Source organism: Lethenteron reissneri, chromosome 67 (genome assembly GCF_015708825.2).
Source record: "Lethenteron reissneri isolate LAM-NWPU_2019-01 chromosome 67, ASM1570882v1, whole genome shotgun sequence".
Taxonomy (NCBI): domain Eukaryota; kingdom Metazoa; phylum Chordata; class Hyperoartia; order Petromyzontiformes; family Petromyzontidae; genus Lethenteron; species Lethenteron reissneri.
In genome coordinates, this window is record NC_083845.1 from 7,681,286 (window position 1) to 7,706,343 (window position 25,058).

A 25,058-nucleotide genomic window follows, 5' to 3' on the forward strand; every position below is an offset into this window, starting at 1 on the left:
GATTGGCTGTTGTGATGCCTCTTTAAGACTACAACGTTCGAACTGGGTTTGGCTGTTGCGATGCCTCTTTAAGACTGCAACATTCGAGCCGGGCTTGGCAAGATCAGGGGGTGACAACCGATGACGCGATTCTTGACGCATTCGGCCCCGGTGACCCGCGGCCGAATCGGTTGCTCCACCTCGGGTCGCGCGGGACGTTGATTCCATTCCAACCCCTCCCCCTCCTCCTCGGAGCTTCCGACAAAACACCGGGCGCGGCCCGATACGAACCCGGGCTCCGTGGTTCCCCGCCCGCCCGCCCGCCCGCCCCCCCGCCCGCCTTGCCCTCTCTAGGAGAACGGCTCTCGCGCTAAGAGAGATGCGAGCGCGACGTGGATGAGTGTGAGGCCCCACGGACTCGCAGACATCGTGGTGACCCCCGCCGAGCTGAACGATCCTCCCAGCTTCATCCCTGGAGGGGGGAGGGGGTGGGGGGGGGGAGATACAAACGCGGTCGTGAAGACCGAGGAGGCAATCGGAACGTTCGTGGGCTGATCGGGGAGGTTAGCGGTGGGATGTGTCGATTTGTTCACCGTGAAATTCACGAGTTGGTTTCTCCGTCCGCCCGTGTTGAAGACTACTACTACCACCACCGCACTGTAGGTAAAAACACACTCACCCACTCACTCACCTATCCACTCACTCACCTACCCACTCACTCACCTACCCACTCACTCACTCACCTACCCACTCACCCCTCCCCCACGCACCCATCCACGCACCAACCAACCCACTCACCCACTTACTCGCCCGCTCATGCGCTGGCCACTACACTACCCCTTCTCACGGTCACACACACACACACAACAACAACCGCCATACTCCATCTCTTCTCTAGCCCTTGCCGCGCCCGTTTAGACCCCTCGATCCGGCCGAACAAAAGCTGTTTAGGCATGCGGTAGCTGGGCATGCGGGCTACATGACCCAGCAAACGCAGCCTTGCCTGCCGGAGGAGCTCACCGATGGGACTTTGCCCAGATCTTTCAAGGATTTGTGAGCTCCTCACACAATCCAGCCTGGTTAAACCCAGGATGGATCGTAGGCAGGCCAGCCTAAATGTTTCCAACCGGCGAAGATGCTCCATTAGGGGGGTCCACATTTCGCAAGCGTAGAGAAGGGAGGGAATGACCGTGGCCGAGAAGACCTGAAGCTTCGTGCGGAGTGACAGACCAGGAAGCTTCCACACAGCGTTACGCAACCGATGAAAAGATATTGCCGCTCGACTGATTCGGAGTGAGACCTCTGCTGATAAACTGGAGCCGGTCATAAGCACACTGCCCAGGTATGGGAAACTCTCCACTCTCTCCACAACTGCCCCATCACCGATTGGGAGTTGTGGGGGTGGAGTGTCCGATGGTACAAAATACTCAGGCAGGTGCTTAGTTTTGGTGGGGCTGATGGTAAGGCCCCACCTCTTAGTGGCACGCTCCAGTCTCAGCAGCAGCGTCTCCAACTCCTCTTCTGAATGAGCAGCTATTACCAAATCATCGGCATACATAACGTGGTTGACCAATAGGGAGCCATCCCTTGATCGCGCCCGGGCGTCGATCAGCCTCCCATTATATCTGTACCAAATGGAAATTCCCCCGGTACAGCTATTGAAGGCTTCACGAACTACGCAGTCTAAATAGATGTTAAATAATGTGGGAGCCAGAGGACATCCCTGTCGCACCCCAAGGTGTACAGGGAAAGGCTCCGACTCCCGGCCACGTAGTTTTACCCGGGCCCGCTCACCATCATGAAGGTCCTTAATGATCGTGAGCAGAGGGTCAGGGACTCCGAAAGCACGAAGAACAACCCAGAGCCCAAGCCTACTGATGGTATCATAGGCCTTGACCAGGTAAATAAAGCAGAGATGTAGGTCTTGTTGGAATTCCCTACACCCCTGCTGTAGCAGACGGACAGAAAATATGGCATCTGTACAGGACCGCCCTTTCCTGAAACCGCATTGGGGTTCCGCAAGCCTCTCCTCAGCGTGCCTAGCAAGGCGATGTTGAATAATCCTTGCCAGGACCTTTCCCGGCACACTGAGGAGTGAGATGCCCCTGTAGTTGTTACAGTCTGTGCGGTCCCCCTTCTTAAAGAGGGGGACCACCAGGGCACCCTTCCAATCCTGCGGTACCCGTCCAGTGGTCCAGACTGTTGTTATGATGTCATGTAGGGCAGTCTGTGCACAAACGCACACACGCACGCACACACGCACGCATGCACACGCACGCACGCACACACACACACACGCACACATGCACACACACGCACACACCCACACACACGCACGCACACACGCACGCATGCACACGCACGCACACACACACACACGCACACATGCACACACACGCACACACCCACACACACGCACGCACACACGCACACGCACGCACGCGCACGCACGCACGCACACATACACATACGCACATACACGCACACACCCACACGCACACACACACACGCACCGGGCGGCTATGCCCGCGCCTACCGGAGCTCGCCCTGTGCGGCACCTGCACTTGCGTGCTGGCACTCCCCTCGCCCTCGGCGCTGCAGGCTCGCACCTCCACCACGAGCGCCGTGCCACCACCACCCCCACCGCCCCCACCACCACCACCGCCACGACCCCCGACCGGCAAGGGGATCTCCACCCGCGTCTCGTTGGTGAGCAGCTCGCGGGCGCCCGCCTGTCCCAGCGAGCGGTATCGAACCTGTGAGCAGGCGGTGGACACGGGACACGTCACCCCCACCGCCCTACCTCGCCACCCTGCCTTCCCTGCTACGTCCCTGCTGGAAGCTGCAGAAGCTCCCAATCTTCGCTCGCTCTCTCGGCCTGTTCCTCGTCCTCCCTCCTCCTTGTGGTCAGTCACGTTCACGAGGTCGCGGGTTCGATGCCGAACCACCCCCCCCCCCTTGACGCCTGCACATTCGGAGTGTGCATCGCAGCGTGCACCTCGAGATTCATCCGCACCGTGCGCTGCCAATGGCGCTGATGGGAGGTGCGGGAATGGCGGGGGGGGGGGTGGAGGGGGGGGGCAAGGTGAGGTGACCCGGCCCCACCTTGTGCCCCGGGGGGTGGAGGGGGGGGTGGAGGGGGGGGGGGGTGGAGGGGGGGGCAAGGTGACCCGGCCCCCACCTTGTAGCCGGTGACGGCGGACTCGTTGTCGAGAGGGGCGACGTGCTCCCAGCTGAGGGTCACGTGCACGCCGTCCGTCCGCCACTGGGTGATTCTGGGCGGCTTGCTCGGAGCTGCGACGGGCGAACCGGGGGGGAGTGGGGGGGAAGTGGGGGGGTTACGGGGGGTGGGGGGGGGGGGCTACGCCGAGACCTCTCACTCGGGTCGCCTTCGCCGCCGTCGGCTGAACGAGGACGAGAATTCTCGCGTCTGTACGGCACGGAGTCGGTTAACTGTGTGGGTGAGTGGGAGGGTGAGTGGGTGGGTGAGTGGGTGGGTGAGTGGGTGAGTGGGAGGGTGAGTGGGTGGGTGAGTGGGTGGGTGAGTGGGTGAGTGGGAGGGTGAGTGGGTGGGTGAGTGGATGAGTGGGAGGGTGAGTGGGTGGGTGAGTGGGTGAGTGGGAGGGTGAGTGGGTGGGTGGGTGGGTGAGTGGGAGGGTGAGTGGGAGGGTGAGTGGGTGGGTGAGTGGGTGAGTGGGAGGGTGAGTGGGTGGGTGAGTGGGTGAGTGGGAAGGTGAGTGGGTGAGTAGGAAGGTGAGTGAGTGAGTGAGTGGGAAGGTGAGTGAGTGGGTGAGTAGGAGGGTGGGTGGGTGAGTGGGAGGGTGAGTGGGTGGGTGAGTGGGAGGGTGAGTGGGTGGGTGAGTGGGTGGGTGAATGGGTGAGTGGGTGGGTGAGTGGGTGGGTGAGTGGGTAGGTGAGTGGGTGGGTGAGTGGGAGGGTGAGTGGGTGGGTGGGTGGGTGAGTGGGTGAGTGGGTGGATGGGTGGGTGAGTGGGAGGGTGGGTGAGTGGGTGGGTGGGTGAGTGGGTGGGTGGGTGAGTGGGTGGGTGGGTGAATGGGTGAGTGGGTGGGTGAGTGGGAGGGTGGGTGAGTGGGTGGGTGGGTGAGTGGGAGGGTGGGTGGGTGAGTGAGTGAGTGGGTGGGTGGGTGGGTGGGTGAGTGAGTGGGAGGGTGGGTGAGTGGGAGGGTGGGTGAGTGGGAGGGTGAGTGGGTGAGTGGGTGAGTGGGAGGGTGGGTGAGTGGAGGGTGAGTGGGTGGGTGAGTGGGTGGGAGGGTGAGAGGGTGGGTGAGTGGGTGGGAGGGTGGGTGAGTGGGAGGGTGAGTGAGTGGGAGGGTGGGTGAGTGGGAGGGTGGGTGAGTGGGAGGGTGAGTGGGTGGGTGAGTGGGTGGGTGAGTCAGTGGGAGGGTGGGTGAGTGGGAGGGTGAGTGGGTGAGTGAGTGAGTGGGAGGGTGGGTGGGTGAGTGGGTGAGTGGGAGGGTGAGTGAGTGGGAGGGTGGGTGAGTGGGAGGGTGAGTGGGTGGGTGAGTGGGTGGGTGAGTGGGTGGGTGAGTGAGTGGGAGGGTGGGTGAGTGGGAGGGTGAGTGGGTGGGTGGGTGAGTGGGAGGGTGGGTGAGTGGGAGGGTGGGTGGGTGAGTGGGTGAGGAGGGTGGGTGAGTGGGTGAGGAGGGTGGGTGAGTTGGGGTGAGGAGGGTGGGTGAGTGGGTGAGGAGGGTGGGTGAGTGGGTGGGTGAATGGGTGGGTGGGTGGGTGAATGGGTGGGTGGGTGGGTGAGCGGGTGAGTGAGTGGGTGAGTGGGTGGGTGAGTGATTGGGTAGGTGAGTAATTGGGTGGATGAGTGATTGGGAGGGTGGGTGAGTAAGTGAAAAGGGGTCGTCTCATGGATAGATTCGTCCGCACCGCAGGAACCTTGAGTTCCCACCACTGGCTCTGCAGGCGCCTGTAAACGCTCACGTGACCAGGCATCCACGCCGACGCGAGGTGTAACACAGTGAGTCACGTGGTGTAACCCACGTGGTGTAACACAGTGAGTCACGTGGTGTAACGCACGTGGTGTAACACAGTGAGTCACGTGATGTAACGCACGTGGTGTAACACATTGAGTCACGTGGTGTAACGCACGTGGTGTAACACAGTGAGTCACGTGGTCTAACCCACGTGGTGTAACACGGTGAGTCGCGTGGTGTAACCCACGTGCTTTCCTAGTTGTGACCAGGCTCGCCGCGCCGGAAGGCCCCGTCCCGGCGCTGTTGAAGGCCTGGACCGTCACCTCGTACTCCGTGTGCTCGCGAAGGCCCAGCAGGCGGACGTGGGCCTTGGCACCGCCCGGCGTCCTCAGCCGGGCTATGGCGCCCTCCGGCGCGTCCACGCTTCGCCGGTACGCCACCTGACGATGGTGGGGCGACAGGAGGTACGGGGTGGGACGAAGGTGACGCGAGATCGTCCAGGAACTTCCACCGTCAATCAGAGGTCGCAAACGGGTTTTGATTCCTTACCCGTACCCGTACCCGGCTGCACCAGGGTCGCAAATGGTTACCCGTACCCGTACCCGGCCGGGTACGGGTACTCGTTCCCTACCCGTACCCTACCCGAAATGAGTGACAAACGGTGACTCACCAGTGACTCACGGCCTACCCGTACCCAGCCGCACCAGGGTCGAAAACGGGTACCCGTACCCGGCCGTACCCGTACCCTACCCGTACCCGGCCGGGTACGGGTAGGGTATGGGTATCGGGTACCCGATTGCGACCTCTGGGATGAAGCCATGTTGCAGGCACGGGTGGGTTGATTCTAGGAACTTGAATTGTGAGAAGAGACAAGACGTTGGGAAATGAGTGACAAACGGTGACTCACCAGTGACTCACGGCCTACCTGTACCCGTACCCGGCCGCACCAGGGTCGCAAACGGGTACCCGTACCCGGGTACGGGTAGCCGGGTATCGGGTAGGGTACGGGTATCGGGTACCCGGTTGCGACCTCTGCCGTCAATACGCGAACTCCGGCCAGCGGCTGTTGGCCACTCGCGGGCCAAACGGCGGTCGCCGCATCGTCGCGGTGACCGCCGTTGCTGCTCCTGTGGCCGTCTGGAACGCTTCTTCCTTCCGATTTGAGAAAGCCACTGGGAGCTACGGTGCACTTTTACATCATCGTCGTTTAGATTGACGAGTGAGGGTGGGTGGACGAGTGGAGGTGGGTGGACGTGTGAGGGTGGGTGGACGAGTGGAGGTGGGTGGACGAGTGTGGGTGGGTGGACGAGTCGGGGTGGGTGGACGAGTGAGGGTGGGTGGACGAGTGGGGTGGGTGGACGAGTGAGGTGGGTGGACGAGTGAGGGTGGGTGGACGAGTGTGGGTGGGTGGACGAGTGGGGGTGGGTGGACGAGTGAGGGTGGGTGGACGAGTGGAGGTTGGTGGACGGGTGAGGGTGGGTGGATGAGTGGAGGTGGGTGGACGAGTGTGGGTGGGTGGACGAGTGGAGGTTGGTGGACGAGTGAGGGTGGGTGGACGAGTGGAGGTTGGTGGACGTGTGAGGGTGGGTGGACGAGTGGAGGTGGGTGGACGAGTGTGGGTGGGTGGACGAGTGGAGGTTGGTGGACGAGTGAGGGTGGGTGGACGAGTGAAGGTTGGTGGACGTGTGAGGGTGGGTGGACGAGTGGAGGTGGGTGGACGAGTGTGGGTGGGTGGACGAGTGGGGGTGGGTGGACGAGTGGGGTGGGTGGACGAGTGAGGGTTAGTGGACGAGTGGGGTGGGTGGACGAGTGAGGGTTGGTGGACGAGTGGGATGGGTGGACGAGTGAGGGTTGGTGGACGAGTGGAGGTGGGTGGACGAGTGAGGGTGGGTGGACGAGTCGGGTGGGTGGACGAGTGAGGGTTGGTGGACGAATCGGGGTGGGTGGACGAGTGGGGTGGGTGGACGAGTGAGGGTTGGTGGACGAGTCGGGGTGGGTGGACCTGTGAGGGTGGGTGGACGAGTCAGGGTTGGTGGACGAGTGGGGTGGGTGGACGAGTAGGGGTGGGTGGACGAGTGGGGGTGGGTGGACGAGTGGAGGTGGGTGGACATGTGAGGGTGGGTGCTCGAGTGGGGGTGGGTGGACGAGTGAGAGTAGGTGGACACGTGAAGGTAGGTGGTCGAGCATGAGGGTAGGTGGACGATCGTGAGTAGGTGGACGTGCCGAGACCTCATAGCCGTGGATGCGCTGTTCGCTGATCAGGGCGGCTGGAAGCGGTTGCCAGGCGATGTCCACCTCCGATGACGACAGGGCCCTCGCGCGCACGCCCACAGGTGCCACGATGGGTGCTGTCGTGAATAAATACAATCGACAACGCAAATGTTAATCATAATAAAATCAACGAGACCATTTCCACAATCGATCTGTGGGGGTTAAAAATTTTTTTTTTGCCGGCGTCAAGATGATTCAAACAGAGGAGGCTTTCATCGTAAAAGGTTGTTTTTATGTTGATAATACAGTAAAACCTTGGATTGCGAGTAACTTGGTCTGCGAGTGTTTTGCAAGACGAGCAAAACATTTAAGTACATTTTAATTTGATAAACGAGCGAGGTCTTGCAATACGAGTAGTGGGTGTATACGCTTTGTCTGCCGAGCGTCACGTGATCACAACTGAGACACGAGTGCTTTGATATACGAGTGCTTTGGATTACAAACACGTTTACGGAACGAATTATGCTCGCAATGCAAAGTTTTACTGTAGAGGTTTTTAAATCCTTTATATTAAGTTAGCTTGCTTGCTTAGGACCGTGCAGATCTTTCGGTCGTTTTTTAACCCACTTCCCGTGATCCAATCGAGCTGACATTTTCCACACAGACTCGTTGTGCGTAACAATTAATGTTCGTTAAAAAAAAATTCCAAAATGTTACATTTTTTAGGACTAAAATATTATATTTAATTACCAATTGCTTAATGGTGCAATGCAATCATCTGACCCATAGGTGACAGCCATCTCAATCCAGAGGACGAGAGGACTCTAGCCGCCACACATATAAAGGATTTATAGTGAAAAACTTTGTTTTTACTGGTTATACTTATATTTGGTTTAGATCGTGATCTATTATTGGGCGATATTGTGTTCAATGTTTTTGTTGGTGTTGTTTCAGGTGATTCTCTACCTCCGTTAGTTCTCGTCAGCCCCCCCCCCCGATCACCCACCGCTAAACTCCTCACCCCGACACTCACCACGTCGCCCCCTACTCATCCCCCCCCAGCCACCACCGCTAAGGGGCCGTCCATAAATGACGTCACGCGATTTTGGAGGATTTTTTACCCCCCCCCTCCCCCCTTCGTCACACGGCGTCACAAAAAGTCAGCCCCCCCCACCCCTTCTCATATGACGTCACAAAGTTCTGCCCCCCCCCCCCCAAATAATATAAAACATGCTTCAAATCGCGTTAAACTATTGTCATTGTAGTGCGTATTTAATGTGGCGCTGCACTCTGATGTTGTAGGAGAAAACGTTTATTAAAAAGTCGATTTAATTAAGTAGAACGTGTTGTCTATATGTATTTAAAGTTGCGCATTTTTATGTGACGTCACGTTTCTCAACCCCCCCCCCCCCAGGTGCGTGACGTCATCTACGGACGGCCCCCCTAACTCCTCACCCTTCCACTCAAGTTCAAGTGCATGTATTAGGTATAGCCCTGTGAGCCATTCGGCTCTTGAATCGGGTGCAACCGCAACAAACAAAAAACAAAAACATGAACAAAAAAGACATCTTCAAATGAATATGTGACTAAGTGCAAACAGAAAATCCAAGAAAAGACAGCAAAATATTGCAGAAAAAATCACCGTACACCAACGCTGTGTGCAAAAATCCCAGTGGGATGCAAGTCAAACAACAACAACAACCACAAGACAACTTAGATTAAGGCCATCAGTCTTACTCTGTACTACAACAAACAAACATGGCCAAACCAATACACTTTTCGAAATCACCAAAATAAAGCCATAAAAGCAATGAAACAGCAGTGATCATAGGAACTAGGAACTGTGACGGAATAAACGACAAACAACATGTACTACCAAAACCCTGCAGCCATACCCCCCACCTCCACCTCCCCCGTCACCTCTCTCGGCCGAGTGCACCAGCGTGGCGTTGCCGAATGGGCCCTCGCCGGCGCCGTTGAAGGCCCGGATCCGCACGAGGAAGGCCGTGAAGGGCCGCGCTGCGTCACCGTCGGAGCGGCGGTGCGAGTAGCGCGACGCGTTCCACGCGGGGACCGTCACGTGGCGCCAGAGGGTCGCGGTGGCGTTCTCACGGAACGCAACAACGTAGCCCAGGCTGGGCCCGAAGTGCAGGCGGCGCTCCACGGGCTGGGTGGGGGGGGTGGGGGGGGTTAGTAGGGGGTTAGTAGGGGAGGGAGTTAGTAGGGGAGGGGATTAGTAGGGTAGGGGGTGAGTAGGGTAGGAAATTAGTAGGGTAGGGGATTAATAGGGGAGGAGGTCAGTAGGGGATGGGGTGAGTAGGGTAGGGGGTTAGTAGGGTTATTAGGGTAGGGGATTAATAGGGGAGTAGGTTAGTAGGGTAGGAGGTTAGTAGGGGAGGAAGTTAGTAGGGTTAGTAGGGTAGGGGGTTAGTAGGGTAGGGGGTTAGTAGGGTAGGGGGTTAGTAGGGTAGGGGTTTAGTAGGGTAGGGGGTTAGTAGGGTAGGGGTTTAGTAGGGGAGGGGGTTAGTAGGGTAGGAAGTTAGTAGGGTTAGTAGGGTAGGGGGTTAGTAGGGTAGGGGGTTAGTAGGGTAGGGGTTTAGTAGGGTAGGGGGTTAGTAGGGGAGGGGGTTAGTAGGGTAGGAAGTTAGTAGGGTTAGTAGGGTAGGGGATTAATAAAGGAGTAGGTTATTAGGGTATGGGATTCATAGGGGAGGAAATTAGTAGGGAAGGGGGTTAGTAGGGTAGGAAGTTAGTAGGGTAGGGGGTTAGTAGGGTAGGAAGTTAGTAGGGTAGGGGATTAATAGGGGAGTAGGTTAGTAGGATAGGAGGTTAGTAGGGGAGGAAGTTTGTAGGGTAGGGGGTTAGTAGGATAGGAGGTTAGTAGGGGAGAAAGTTAGTAGGGGAGGAGGTTAGTAGGGGAGGGGGTTAGTAGGGGAGGGGGTTAGTAGGGTAGGGGATTAATAGGGTAGTAGGTTAGTAGTATAGGAGGTTAGTAGGGGAGAAAGTTAGTAGGGGAGGAGGTTAGTAGGGGAGGGGTTAGTAGGGGAGGGGGTTAGTAGGATAGGGATTAAATAGGGGAAGAGATTCGTAGAAGGGACACAATTGACCGGCGGTCACCTTCCAGGTGATGACGAGTTCCGGATGACTTCCTCCTCCCCCAGACAGCCCCTCGGGGATGACCACGGGAGCTGTAGAGAGACGGGGGGGGTGGGGGGGGGGGGGGGTGGGGGGGTGGGGGGGGTGGAGGTCGTCAGCGTCTCGGTTCGGCTGAGATTTGTTTCACAACGAGATGGAAACCCTCCCGGCGAGAGCCAGATTCCAGACGGTGATGTGTGGCCTGGTCTTCCGCGCTAGCTAGTACGTCTTGGAAGAGGTTGGGAGTTACACCCACGCACGCTTTACCCCACCACCACCACCACCACGTGGCCCTCACCGATCATCGGCTAAACCATGGTGAACCCACCAGCGGATGGAGTCGAACCGGTGCCTTCTGGATGACGAGTCCAGCGCGCTGCTGACCGTTACTTCATAGCGGCCGAATCTTAACCCTTTCCCATTCCGATGACGTGCATGTGCACGTGGGTTCCCAGAGGCTTTCTGATATTGGACAGAAGAGCGTTCCAGACGGACGCAGATGCAGCGCGTCTCGAAGCGCCCTGGCAGTCGCAAGTGATACCTCAACGAAGGGGCTCTTCACCATTACGTGGACATTCATAGTAGCAGCCAAATACTCAAAACAATCTCGCCTCCAAACAAGAGCCAACAGTAAATATAGAATTGAAGCTTTCGTGACTGCAGATGTCGCTCTGTCTGTGTGCCCTCGCTATGTGTTTTACCCCAATTCCACCTGGTGATGAGCGCTTGTGTTGCGTTCGAAACGTCGTGATTTATTTTAATCTAATTTTATTTTTCTTCTTGGTTCTTTCGGTAAAGTCACGTAGAAGGGAAGTAATAAAATAATAAAAATGAAACATAATACAACAATTCTCAGTGACAATTCTCAGTGAGAATTGCTTTATGTTTTATTTTTATTATTTTATTACTTCCCTTCTACGTGACTTTACCGAAAGAACCAAGAAGATGAATCCCTGCAGTCACGAAAGCTTTAAATCGAAATTTAATTTTATTTTATTTATATTTTATTTCCACATACGTGACTTTACCGAAAAAAACAATGAGTAAGAGCCAACAGCTCAGTATGGTTTTAAAACATATATATATATTAAACCTAGCTCACAAAAAACTAAAATAGTGTAACAATAACCTCTGTGTGTGTACGTTTGAAGATGGGGGAGCGATTGTGTAGCGGTTAGCGCGCTGCACTGCAACCCGGCGAGCCTAGTTCAATTCCAACTCACGGACAGCACCAACACTGGTGACGATTATCTGAAACAGTCCTGGGCCTCTCCTAGGTCGACTCAACCTCAAATGAGTACCTGGTGCGGTGCGTAAACATCGCCACTGGGGAGACAAAGGCGGCCGGGTGCGGTGCTGGCCACCCACCCCCTCGTGTGCCGTGCCGGCCTTCATAGGTGCTACTCCGCTAGCAGCACTTGCCCCTACAGTCTGTCAAGTCTATAGGGGGATCTTTGTCTGTTTCCATTTATATTTGTATTATTTATTGTTTCCCTTCTACGTGACGCAAGCAGCCGTCCTCAGGTGAAGAACAGGTCTGTCGGAAAGACAGCGTCTGAATGAAAACCACCAGGCTTGGCAGCGTATATTTAAGCTGGGTTGGAGGGGGCTGAAACGTCGTGAGAATTATTTTATTATGTTTTTTTAAATTATTTTATTGTTTCCCTTCTACGTGACTTTACCGAAAGAACCAAGAACATGAATCCCTGCAGTCACGAAAGCTTTAAATCAAAAGTGTTCTATCTCAAGAGAATCTTCAAACGGGACGTTTTGTCTCAAGGAACTGTCAAAATTGAGAGGTTCTATCCCAAGTCAGTGTCACGTCTCAAGGAACTCTTCGAACGAGACGTTTGGCCTCAGACGTTCCGTGTCAAAACAAAGGCGGTGCCCTAGAGCGAGCGATGGACGTGACTGGGGCGGCGGCAGTGGCGGCGATGGTGGTGGCGGTGGCGGTGGTGGGACGGGGGAGGGAGGGGGGGGGGGCAACCGGTGGGGAGGGTGTGGAGGAACCCCGAGGAGGCGCTGGGCGCGCCGTCCCCGTGTGCGTTGCTGGAGACCACGCGGAACTCCGCCTCCGTCCAAGGGGTCAGCCCCGTGACCCGGGCACCGTTCCTGTCGGCCGCGATGATCGCCGGCTCTGTGAATGTACAACAATCCCCCCATCAATTTGAAGCTTTCGTGACTGCAGGGATTCATCTTCTTGGTTCTTTCGGTAAAGTCACGTAGAATGGAAATGATAAAGTAATAAAAATAAAACATAATAAAATAATTCTCGCGACGTTTCGGCCTGAGTCTGAATTACTCTGTCTCCTCGACAGACCTGTTCTCCACCTGAGGACGGCTACTTGTGTTGTGGCCGAAACGTCGTGAGAATTATTTTATTATGTTTTATTTTTATTATTTTATTATTTCCATTCTACGTGACTTTACCGAAAGAACCAAGAAGATGAATCCCCCCATCCCCGCACGTGAGCACGACTGGACATGTTACGCAGCCATTGCCGGGCACGTGACAACATGCGAGTTGGTGGTGGTGGTGGTGATCCGTGAGAGCGAACCGGCTCGCCGCACCTCCCTCACCGGTCGTGGCGGTCGCCCAGCGGCCGCAGTGGCCGCAGCGGCTCTCCACCCTGTGGGCCGTCACGGGGCTGTAGTTGTCAAAGCCGGGGACCCAAGACAGGGAGACCGAGGTGGTGGTCACGTCTGTCGCCACCACGGACCGCGGCGGGTCCGGAGGGCCTGATGAGACACGGGGGGAGGGCGGGGGATGTCTCGCGTTCAACGTCCGGCAAACGTTCGACGTCTCATTCTCGAGTTTCAAGTCGATGTTCCGTGCGCGCGTGCGTGTACGCGAGGATTGGTGCGCCTGATCTTAGACACTATTAGCGTGGTTGGCTACGTACGGTGTGAAAGAAGTTCAACATATATACATACTGCCCATAGACTCAACACTATCCATAGACTTAACACTGAGCATAGACTCAACACTGAGCATAGACTCAACACTACCCATAGACTCAACACTGCCCATAGACTCAACACTATCCATAGACTTAACACTGCCCATAGACTCAACACTGCCCATAGACTCAACACTGCCCATAGACTCAACACTGCCCATAGACTCAACACTACCCATAGACTCAACACTAACCATAGACTCAACACTGCCCATAGACTCAACACTACCCATAGACTCAACACTGCCCATAGACTCAACACTACCCATAGACTCAACACTGCCCATAGACTCAACACTACCCATAGACTCATCACTGCCCATAGACTCAACACTACCCATAGACTCATCACTACCCATAGACTCAACACTGCCCATAGACTCAACACTACCAATAGACTCATCACTGCCCATAGACTCAACACTACCCATAGACTCATCACTACCCATAGACTCATCACTGCCCACAGACTCAACACTACCCATAGACTCAACACTGCCCATAGACTCAACACTAACCATAGACTCAACACTACCCATAGACTCATCACTGCCCATAGACTCAACACTACCCATAGACTCAACACTGCCCATAGACTCAACACTAACCATAGACTCAACACTACCCATAGACTCAACACTGCCCATAGACTCAACACTACCCATAGACTCAACACTGCCCATAGGCTCAACACTGCCCATAGACTAACACTACCCATAGACTCAACACTGCCCATAGACTCAACACTGCCCATAGACTCAACGCTGCCCATAGACTCAACACTGCCCATAGACTCAACACTACCCATAGATTCAACACTACCCATAGACTAACACTACCCACAGACTCAACACTGCCCATAGATTCAACACTGCCCATAGACTCAACACTGCCTATAGACTCAACACTACCCATAGATTCAACACTACCCATAGACTCAACACTCCCCATAGACTAACACTGCCCATAGACTCAACACTGCCCATAGACTCAACGCTGCCCATAGACTCAACGCTGCCCATAGACTCAACACTGCCCATAGACTCAACACTACCCATAGATTCAACACTACCCATAGACTAACACTACCCACAGACTCAACACTGCCCATAGATTCAACACTGCCCATAGACTCAACACTACCCATAGACTCAACACTGCCCATAGACTCAACACTGCCCATAGACCCAACACTGCCCATAGACTAACACTACCCATAGACTCACACTGCCATAGACTCAACACTGCCCATAGACTCAACACTGCCCATAGACTCAACACTGCCCATAGACTCAACACTGCCCATAGACTCAACACTACCCATAGATTCAACACTACCCATAGACTAACACTACCCACAGACTCAACACTGCCCATAGATTCAACACTGCCCATAGACTCAACACTGCCTATAGACTCAACACTACCCATAGATTCAACACTACCCATAGACTCAACACTCCCCATAGACTAACACTGCCCATAGACTAACACTACCCATAGACTCAACACTCCCCATATACTCAACACTACCCATAGACTCATCACTGCCCATAGACTCAACACTACCCATAGACTCATCACTACCCATAGACTCAACACTGCCCATAGACTCAACACTACCCATAGACTCATCACTGCCCATAGACTCAACACTACCCATAGACTCATCACTACCCATAGACTCATCACTGCCCATAGACTCAACACTACCCATAGACTCAACACTGCCCATAGACTCAACACTAACCATAGACTCAACACTACCCATAGACTCATCACTGCCCATAGACTCAACACTACCCATAGACTCAACACTGCCCATAGACTCAACACTAACCATAGACTTGTAGGGCTGTTACAGAGGGGCTGTTTGTGTAGGGCTGTTTGCATAGGAGCTAACGGATAACAAACACAGTGGGCGGGGACTCCGCCAGTACACGGGGTGGTGCCCGCAACGACGTCCGCACCGGACGGCGTGAGGGGGGTTGTGATCCTCTAGGGGGGTATAAAAAGGGATGAGCCAGAGAGCTCGGGGTTCAGTCTTAGAGTAATTAGGGGAAGACGGAAGACCGACCAGATAGGCCCTGGACTCCCCCTGGGACGCCGCCCTTATCAGGGCAGCGCAGGCTGGAGCCAGTGGCGTGGTCCCGTGAACCAGAGTTAGTACTCTGGGACTCCGGGTACCGTAGCCCGACTGACCAGTGTCGGGCCAGACAGCCTCCCCTAGCCCGTTAGTGGAGGACTCGGGGTAGGAAGGATAGCTAGAGGTGTATCCCCAGTTATACGGGTGAGGGGGCCGATACACCCCTCTAGTACTGTACGACCATTGTGTAAATAAACACGTGTGCCTTACAACGGTGTCCAAGCGTCTTCAAGAGTACTTCAGACTCAACACTACCCATAGACTCAACACTGCCCATAGACTCAACACTGCCCATAGACTCAACACTAACCATAGACTCAACACTACCCATAGACTCAACACTGCCCATAGACTCAACACTACCCATAGACTCAACACTGCCCATAGGCTCAACACTGCCCATAGACCCAACACTGCCCATAGACTAACACTGCCTATAGACTCAACACTACCCATAGATTCAACACTACCCATAGACTCAACACTCCCCATAGACTAACACTGCCCATAGACTAACACTACCCATAGACTCAACACTCCCCATATACTCAACACTACCCATAGACTCAACACTGCCCATAGACTCAACACTAACCATAGACTCAACACTACCCATAGACTCAACACTGCCCATAGACTCAACACTACCCATAGACTCATCACTGCCCATAGACTCAACACTACCCATAGACTCATCACTACCCATAGACTCATCACTGCCCATAGACTCAACACTACCCATAGACTCAACACTGCCCATAGACTCAACACTAACCATAGACTCAACACTACCCATAGACTCATCACTGCCCATAGACTCAACACTACCCATAGACTCAACACTGCCCATAGACTCAACACTAACCATAGACTTGTAGGGCTGTTACAGAGGGGCTGTTTGTGTAGGGCTGTTTGCATAGGAGCTAACGGATAACAAACACAGTGGGCGGGGACTCCGCCAGTACACGGGGTGGTGCCCGCAACGACGTCCGCACCGGACGGCGTGAGGGGGGTTGTGATCCTCTAGGGGGGTATAAAAAGGGATGAGCCAGAGAGCTCGGGGTTCAGTCTTAGAGTAATTAGGGGAAGACGGAAGACCGACCAGATAGGCCCTGGACTCCCCCTGGGACGCCGCCCTTATCAGGGCAGCGCAGGCTGGAGCCAGTGGCGTGGTCCCGTGAACCAGAGTTAGTACTCTGGGACTCCGGGTACCGTAGCCCGACTGACCAGTGTCGGGCCAGACAGCCTCCCCTAGCCCGTTAGTGGAGGACTCGGGGTAGGAAGGATAGCTAGAGGTGTATCCCCAGTTATACGGGTGAGGGGGCCGATACACCCCTCTAGTACTGTACGACCATTGTGTAAATAAACACGTGTGCCTTACAACGGTGTCCAAGCGTCTTCAAGAGTACTTCATCTGGCGTCAGAAGAACTACGAACATGGACACGCGCCAATCAGCTCGGGCCAAAGTACAACAATTGGAGGACGCCGCCGAAATTGTCGAGCCCGAGATGGCTCAACAAGACACCGTGCAGCCGGGGCCGGACGCGTTCTTACCGGAGCGTCGGCATGAAGAGGAGCCGCAGACAGACGGGCTGAGGCTGGCTCACGAGAGGCTGGCTGAACTACTTTACGCCGCTGCAGCCACGCTGGAAAACATCACGCGGCTGGGGGCTGGTGGTCCACCGCGGGGCGAGGGGAGCCGGCGTCCGGAGCGCCTTCCCGCCATTTCCGAAGATTCAAACTTTGAATTTCCCGCCATCGATGCGGCGGCCGCTAGGGGCGTGGCCAGCCTGAACCTCGGGTCCGACATCGGCCGCGCTGGGGCTGCCGCGTCTACGACGGAGGAGGGCGCGTCATCACGGCTGCGACAGGCGATACCATCTGCCGTTCGCGCCGAGACACAGCCGAGTCGGGGAGACAGCAGCCCGCGGGACTCCACGGCAACCGCTGCGCTGCACCAAAGACTGCCTCCGCTTAAAGAATTTGTGGGCGCAGAAGGCGACTGGGGCGGCTTCCAGCGACGCTTCCTCGCCCACCAAGAAATGGCCAAATGGACAGATGCTGAAGCTCTCTGCGCGCTGCCGGCGCTCCTCGACGGCGACGCGCTCGCCGCCCTCACATCGGCGCCGAAGGAGAAGCGCTCTACGCTACCGATGGCGCTGCAGCTGCTGGCCGGGGTCTACGGACCTTCCGCGGAATGCAGGCAGCAGTTCTACGACCGCCAGCGGGGCGCGAAGGAGTCGCCCCTGGCAAACAGAACAAGTCTCCTGGCGTTGGCCAAGACAGCCTTCCCTCGCATGGACGAGGACGGGGTCGACGCCATGGTGACTGAAAAAATCCTCCTGCTGGCAGACGACCTGGACATCGCCGTCGTTGCACAGGAGGATACGGAGATGACTTCCCTACAAGCGGCGCGACTCCTCCACGCCAACCTGCTGTCACAGCGGCGGAAGGCCAGCAGGGCAGCGGCCGGGCGTGCGGTGGCGGCAGCCACCCTCCCGGCGGAGGAGGTTTTCGCCGTCAACCATCGTCGGCAGCAGGGGGCGGGAGCACGGTCGGGCCGGGATGGGTCGAGCCGCTTCGACCGTCCGTCATCGCCGCCGGCGCTCCCGCGTTGCTTCAACTGCGGCGTCCGAGGCCATGTCGCCTCGGGGTGCCGCTCTCCCCGACAGCGCGGGACGACGCCTCGCCAGGACGCCGGGCCTCCTCCTCCTCCTCCCAAGCTCCATCAACATGATCCGGCGAGTCGCGACACCACACATGTTTGGCCAAAACACACACCTGTCGCACACTCTCGCATCGCAACGAATGGGGGGACGACGTTGCATCGCGACGGGTCGGCGCGCACCACTGTGGGGACTCGAATCGAGCCCGGGCAGTGGTTCGCGTTGGCCCATCGCGTTGTGGCCGCATCGTCGGGGTCGTCGGCCGTCGTGGGACATATTGACGGGGTTGAGGTATGCATCCTGGTCGACACGGGGGCATCGGCGACCATTATTTCCGAACTGATTTACAACATTTTACCTGTCCAAAGCCGTCCCTTACTGCCAGTTAACGTCCCATTCTATGCGGCGAACGAGGGCTCCCTGGGCATCATTGGACAGATTCGAGCGCAAATTTGTATCGGGGATATCAAATTATCAGGCCCGATTTTTGTTTCCTCCTCGCTGGCGGTTCCGTGCCTGCTGGGGACGGACTTCTTGGGTAAAATGCCGGACCGTATTTTAATAGACCAGGGATGCATTGAGCTCCCGTCGGGACGGCGCATGGCGTTCCTGCCTTCTCCTTCTGTGATTCGGACGGCGTTCGTAACTATACCAGCGTCCGTCGTTGAAACGGTTCGTGTGCCGCCGGGAGCTCAGATGTTAGTGCCTCTAAGACTTCGTCGGCCCTTCGCGGAGGGCATCGGGGCCCAGGGAATCCTGTTGGGACCGTCTAGGGCCGGGGTTAGTGGACCGCATTTGATTCCGGCCCTGACCGTCGTGAGGGGAGATGGGGACCCTTTCATCGCGGTCCTCAATGTGGGATCGCAAACTGTTGTAGTTCCTCGAGGGACGGTGCTTGCGCACGCGACGCCGATGCCCTGCGAGGAACCGGTTGCGAATCATGTCGGCACCGCCGCCCGACTGCACCCACATTCGGACAGCGATGACGGGTGGCTCGACGCGCTTTGTGCGGGATCGACGGACCTGTAAAATTCAGAGCGCCAACAGCTTAGATCGCTACTGCAGGAATTTTCCGACGTTTTTAGTCGGAATAAATACGATTTGGGTTGTACTCATCTGCTGCGTCACCATATTGACACGGGTGACAGCGCGCCAATTCGCCAAAATCCGTTTCGGTTGAGTCCCGCCGAAAAGGACCATGTCAAATTGGCTGTTGATGACATGTTAGCCGCCGACATTATTTCTCCCTCTACCAGCCCTTGGGGAGCGCCGATCGTCCTGGTTAAAAAGCAGGACGGCTCGTTGCGGTTTTGCGTTGATTTTCGGCGCCTTAACAAAATTTCGGTTGCCGACGCATACCCGCTCCCACGGATGGACGAATCGCTGGACGCCTTGGCGGGAGCGCGATTCTTCTCCACGCTGGATTTACTTTCGGGATTCTGGCAGCTTCCTCTGGATGATGAATCGAAACCTAAAACTGCTTTCCGTACACCGCACGGCCTGTTCCAATTCAACCGGTTGCCGATGGGCTTACACTCAGCGCCGGCAACCTTCCAACGTTTGATGGAATTGGTTTTGGCTGGATTGCAATGGGAGTCGTGCCTGATTTATTTGGATGATGTTATTGTCTTCGCTAAAACTTTTGACGAACATCTCCAGAGGTTGCGGGCGGTTTTCCTAAAGATGCGGGCTGCTAATTTGAAGTTCAAGCCCCAAAAGTGTCATTTGTTACGCGATTCCGTGCGTTATTTGGGCCACATCGTAGGGCGCTCGGGTATTGCTACCGATCCCGCCAAAACGCAGTGTGTCAGCTCCTGGCCGACTCCCACCTCGGTGGGAGAGGTCAGGAGTTTCGTCGGCTTCGCGTCATATTACAGACGGTTCGTCGCCGACTTTGCAACAATTGCCAAACCCCTACACGCATTAACATCAAAAGGGGTTTGGTTCCACTGGGGTCAAGAGGAGGATGCTGCTTTTTGCTCCCTTCGGGATGCCCTGGTAAAAGCTCCTCCCTTGATCTACCCCGATTTTTCAAAACCGTTTCTGCTCGACACCGATGCGAGCAACACGGGTATTGGGGGCGTGCTTTCCCAGGTGGTTGACGGCGTCGAACGGGTGGTTGCGTACGGCAGTCGGGTGTTGTCTCAAGCAGAGCAAAGATATTGTGTCACCCGCAGAGAACTGTTGGCAATTGTCTATTTCACCCAACAGTATCGCCCATATCTGTACGGTCGGCGTTTCACCGTCCGCACAGATCATGCGGCACTGCAGTACGCCCTGCGATGGTTGGAGATCCTCCAGGATTTTGATTTCGACACCACATACCGTAAGGGCGTTCGCCACACCAACGCGGACGCTCTGTCGCGCATGCCAACCACCTCGGAATGTGCATGCCTCCTGGGGTCGGGACGTTGCAAGCCAGCAGGGGACGTGTCGGTTCCGGTCCTTGCGGCCGCCGCCGACGGCGGGACAGTTGTTCCAAATTCTATTGAACAACAAGGGAAAGATTCCCTGCTGGGTTTGCACATTCAGGAATGGGGGCGCCTCCAGATGGAGGATACCTCCCTCCTCGCGTTGCGTCGTCGCGCCGGGGAGGCGGGGCGGGGATCGGGTGATGCCGACGCATGGGAAATGCACGCGGGGTTGCTGATGCACTGGGACGGAAAATCCCACCGACACCGGCTGGTGGTCCCTTCGGGCTTACGGGGTAGGGTGGTGTGGGCTGCTCATGAGCGCCTCCTCCACCTGGGTACCCAAAAGACCCTCGCCTTGCTCCAGCGTGATTTCTTTTGGCAAGGCATGACAAGGGATGTCTCAGATCTGTTGGCTTCATGCCCGCGGTGTGCACAGCGGAAACCACCAGCACGAGAATCAAACCCGCCCTTGCAGTCTATCAGGGTCTCCAGAGTAAACGAACTTGTCGCGCTGGATATTCTGGGCCCATTCCCCGCCACCCCTAGGGGTAATAGATATTTGTTAACCGGGGTCGAGTACTTTACGCGCTGGCCTATGGCCTGGCCCCTGGCTAATCAGTCGGCAGCAGCCATCGTCGACGCCTTTGTCCAAGGCTATGTCATGGACAAAGGTGCCCCGGAGCGGTTGCTGACCGACCAGGGTAGAATTTTTTCCGGAAAACTCCTCCAACAGGTTTGTGAGCTCCTAGGAACAAAAAAGATTCGTACTTCCCCCTATCACCCGCAAACTGACGGGATGGTCGAGCGTCTGCATCGCACCATCTCGTCTATGTTATCACAGCAGGTTTCGGACTCACAGACCGATTGGGACTTGAAAATCCAAGGGGTCTTGGCGGCATACAGATTGGCCCCCCATGCTGCAACGGGATTTTCACCCTTCTTCCTCATGTATGGCCGCGATCCTTACCCACCCATTCGGGCGCAGCTGCAGATCCCCACGCCGCTGGGAAAAACTAAATTAATTGACCATGTTAAATTCAACCTTGCTAAATTGACTGAGGCACGGGATGCTGCCATGCTAAATTCAGAACAGCGTCAGAAAGCAAATGAGCGCCTCAGACTGGGTCGCGCGCACGTGCTGCAGTGGAAGCCGGGGGACAGGGCATGGCTGCACTGCCCCCAGGTACCACTCGCGACATCCTCTAAACTGGGGCGGCCGTGGAGGGGTCCTGTCGAGGTGGTCGAGGTTCTGCGGCCTCAGTGTGTTCGCATCAAATGGGGGAAGCGCCGGTGGTTTGTGCACCCCTCGAGACTTAAACCATTCGTTGCGGTGCGAGGCCCCACTCCACACACGCGTGGCCAAACATGTAGGGGGTCGGCCGACTCAAAGGGTCCGTCTCTGCTGCCCTCGCCTGACGTGTCGCCGGCTGTCCCGCCCACAGGTGCACCGGGATTGACGGGCTCGCACCCATCCACCGCTACGGGAGATGCCGAGGGTCTCGCGACGTCAAACGCGGACTCAATACGGAATGAACAGCTGCCACCGGGCGGTCCGCCATCCGGGGTTGCCCCGTGTGACGGGCCTGCAGCAAGGACGCGCGCAAAAATGCGCAGACTCTTATAATGCATTAAACGAAGACTTATTTCTCTTGTGTATGGTTGCGGGGTGCTGCGTCGGTGGGGAGCTCCTGCCACATTGTGTTGTGTTGTGTTGCGTGTGTGCTAGGGGTTCCCTGCTAAAACTGTATATACGTCGCTCTTACGGAATTCGTATTTATTCGGGGGGGTGCGTCGGATTGTTTCCCTTCGGGGTTTGTTGGGTTTTGTTGTTGTTGTTGTTGTTGTTCCCTTCATGTTATCGTTAAAAACGTTTTTTTGAGGCACACGCGGAGATCAAGGGGTTAATTAACCTTTATTGAAGTTGTTGCAGCCGGGACGGCTGCGAGCTGTACAGGGGGGGGTGATGTAGGGCTGTTACAGAGGGGCTGTTTGTGTAGGGCTGTTTGCATAGGAGCTAACGGATAACAAACACAGTGGGCGGGGACTCCGCCAGTACACGGGGTGGTGCCCGCAACGACGTCCGCACCGGACGGCGTGAGGGGGGTTGTGATCCTCTAGGGGGGTATAAAAAGGGATGAGCCAGAGAGCTCGGGGTTCAGTCTTAGAGTAATTAGGGGAAGACGGAAGACCGACCAGATAGGCCCTGGACTCCCCCTGGGACGCCGCCCTTATCAGGGCAGCGCAGGCTGGAGCCAGTGGCGTGGTCCCGTGAACCAGAGTTAGTACTCTGGGACTCCGGGTACCGTAGCCCGACTGACCAGTGTCGGGCCAGACAGCCTCCCCTAGCCCGTTAGTGGAGGACTCGGGGTAGGAAGGATAGCTAGAGGTGTATCCCCAGTTATACGGGTGAGGGGGCCGATACACCCCTCTAGTACTGTACGACCATTGTGTAAATAAACACGTGTGCCTTACAACGGTGTCCAAGCGTCTTCAAGAGTACTTCAGACTCAACACTACCCATAGACTCAACACTGCCCATAGACTCAACACTGCCCATAGACTCAACACTAACCATAGACTCAACACTACCCATAGACTCAACACTGCCCATAGACTCAACACTACCCATAGACTCAACACTGCCCATAGGCTCAACACTGCCCATAGACCCAACACTGCCCATAGACTAACACTACCCATAGACTCAACACTGCCCATAGACTCAACACTACCCATAGACTAACACTGCCCATAGACTCAACACTGCCCATAGACTCAACACTGCCCATAGACTCATCACTGCCCATAGACTCAACACTACCCATAGACTCAACACTGCCCATAGACTCAACACTAACCATAGACTCAACACTACCCATAGACTCAACACTGCCCATAGACTCAACACTACCCATAGACTCAACACTGCCCATAGGCTCAACACTGCCCATAGACCCAACACTGCCCATAGACTAACACTACCCATAGACTCAACACTGCCCATAGACTCAACACTACCCATAGACTAACACTACCCATAGACTCAACACTGCCCATAGACTCAACACTGCCCATAGACTCAATACTACCCATAGACTAACACTACCCACAGACTCAACACTACCCATAGACTCAACACTACCCATAGACTAACACTACCCATAGACTAACACTACCCATAGACTAACACTACCCACAGACTCAACACTGCCCATAGATTCAACACTGCCCATAGACTCAACACTGCCCATAGACTTAACACTGCCCATAGACTCAACACTGCCCATAGACTCAACACTACCCATAGACTCAACACTGCCCATAGACTCAACACTGCCCATAGACTCAACACTGCCCATAGACTCAACACTACCCATAGACTCAACACTGTCCTCTCTGCCCTGTGAGTGGCCCTCTCTGGGGCGACGGTGAGCGTCTTGCCGGTGACGTTGAGCCACGTGGAGGCCGTGGCACTGTCCACGTCTGTGCGCGCCGTGCAGGCGTAGGGCCCCGAGTCGGCGGGGCTCACCGGCTTCAGCACCAGATCGGACGCGGAGCTCCCCTGCCGCACAAAGACAAAGATCCCCCGTGTAGCCTCTCACGTTGGGGGGCACGCGAGAGGGTGGGTGGTCGGCACCACCACGCCTTGGCTGCCTTCGAATCCTCGGTGCTGATTCTTTAGACAATTCACGACCGCAGTTGCCCCTTTCTGCTGCCCCCTGCCACTGCCACCGCTGCTGCTGCCCACTGCTGCTGCCCACTGCTGCTGCCCCTGCTACTGCCCCTGCTACTGCCCACGCTACGGCCCACTGTTGTGGAGTGACTCATGCAGCCAGCTATGGCTGCAGCGTTTCGGTAGTACATGTTGTTTATGCCATTGTGAAAATTCCGTCACAGTTCCTATGATTACTGCTGTTTTATTGCTTTCATGGCTTTATTTTGGTGATTTCGAAAAGTGTATTGGTTTGGCCATGTTTGTTTGTTGTAGTACAGAGTTAGACTGATGGCCTTAATCTAAGTTGTCTTGTGGTTGTTGTTGGTTATTTGACTTGCATCCCACTGGGATTTTTGCACACAGCGTTGGTGTACGGTGCTTTTTTGCAATATTTTGCTGTCTTTTCTTGGATTTTCTGTTTGCACTTAGTCACATATTCACTTTAAGATGTTTTCTTGTTCATGTTTAAGTTTTTTGTTAGTTGCGGTTGTTCCCGATTCAAGAGCCGAATGGCTCACAGGGCTATACCAAATCAATGAACTTGAATTTGATGATGCTCACTGCTGCCGCTGCCCACTGCCACTACCTCCTGCAGCTTGCCCACTGCTGCCCCCACTACCCCTTCCGCTGCCCACAGCTACAGCTCACTTCTGCCCCCCACCACCGCCGCCGCCCACCGCGCCTGCCCTGCCACGGCTCACCTTCCCCTGCCACAGCTCACCATGCCCTGCCACCGCTCACCATACCCTGCCACCACTCACCATGCCCTGCCACAGCTCACCATGCCCTGCCACCACTCACCATGCCTGCCACAGCTTACCATGCCCTGCCACAGCTCACCATGCCCTGCCACAGCTCACCATGCCCTGCCACAGCTCACCATGCCCT

At 55.9% G+C, this 25,058-nt stretch overlaps 1 protein-coding gene across 1 annotated transcript in view; it reads right to left on the bottom strand.

Annotated features, from left to right (window-relative positions):
* Positions 1-329: 329 nt before the first annotated feature.
* LOC133360132 (mucin-19-like) overlaps positions 330-25,058 on the bottom strand; it is an 80,225-nt gene continuing 55,496 nt past the window's right edge. Inside the window, exons 11-20 of the mRNA XM_061578718.1 lie at positions 23,897-24,017; positions 12,849-13,007; positions 12,256-12,405; positions 10,251-10,321; positions 9,054-9,300; positions 7,152-7,270; positions 5,170-5,362; positions 3,161-3,273; positions 2,516-2,735; positions 330-451 (exon numbers count right to left, since the gene is read on the bottom strand). Of these exons, the coding sequence (XP_061434702.1) occupies positions 330-451; positions 2,516-2,735; positions 3,161-3,273; positions 5,170-5,362; positions 7,152-7,270; positions 9,054-9,300; positions 10,251-10,321; positions 12,256-12,405; positions 12,849-13,007; positions 23,897-24,017 (1,515 nt within the window). The remainder of the gene's footprint in view (positions 452-2,515; positions 2,736-3,160; positions 3,274-5,169; positions 5,363-7,151; positions 7,271-9,053; positions 9,301-10,250; positions 10,322-12,255; positions 12,406-12,848; positions 13,008-23,896; positions 24,018-25,058) is intronic.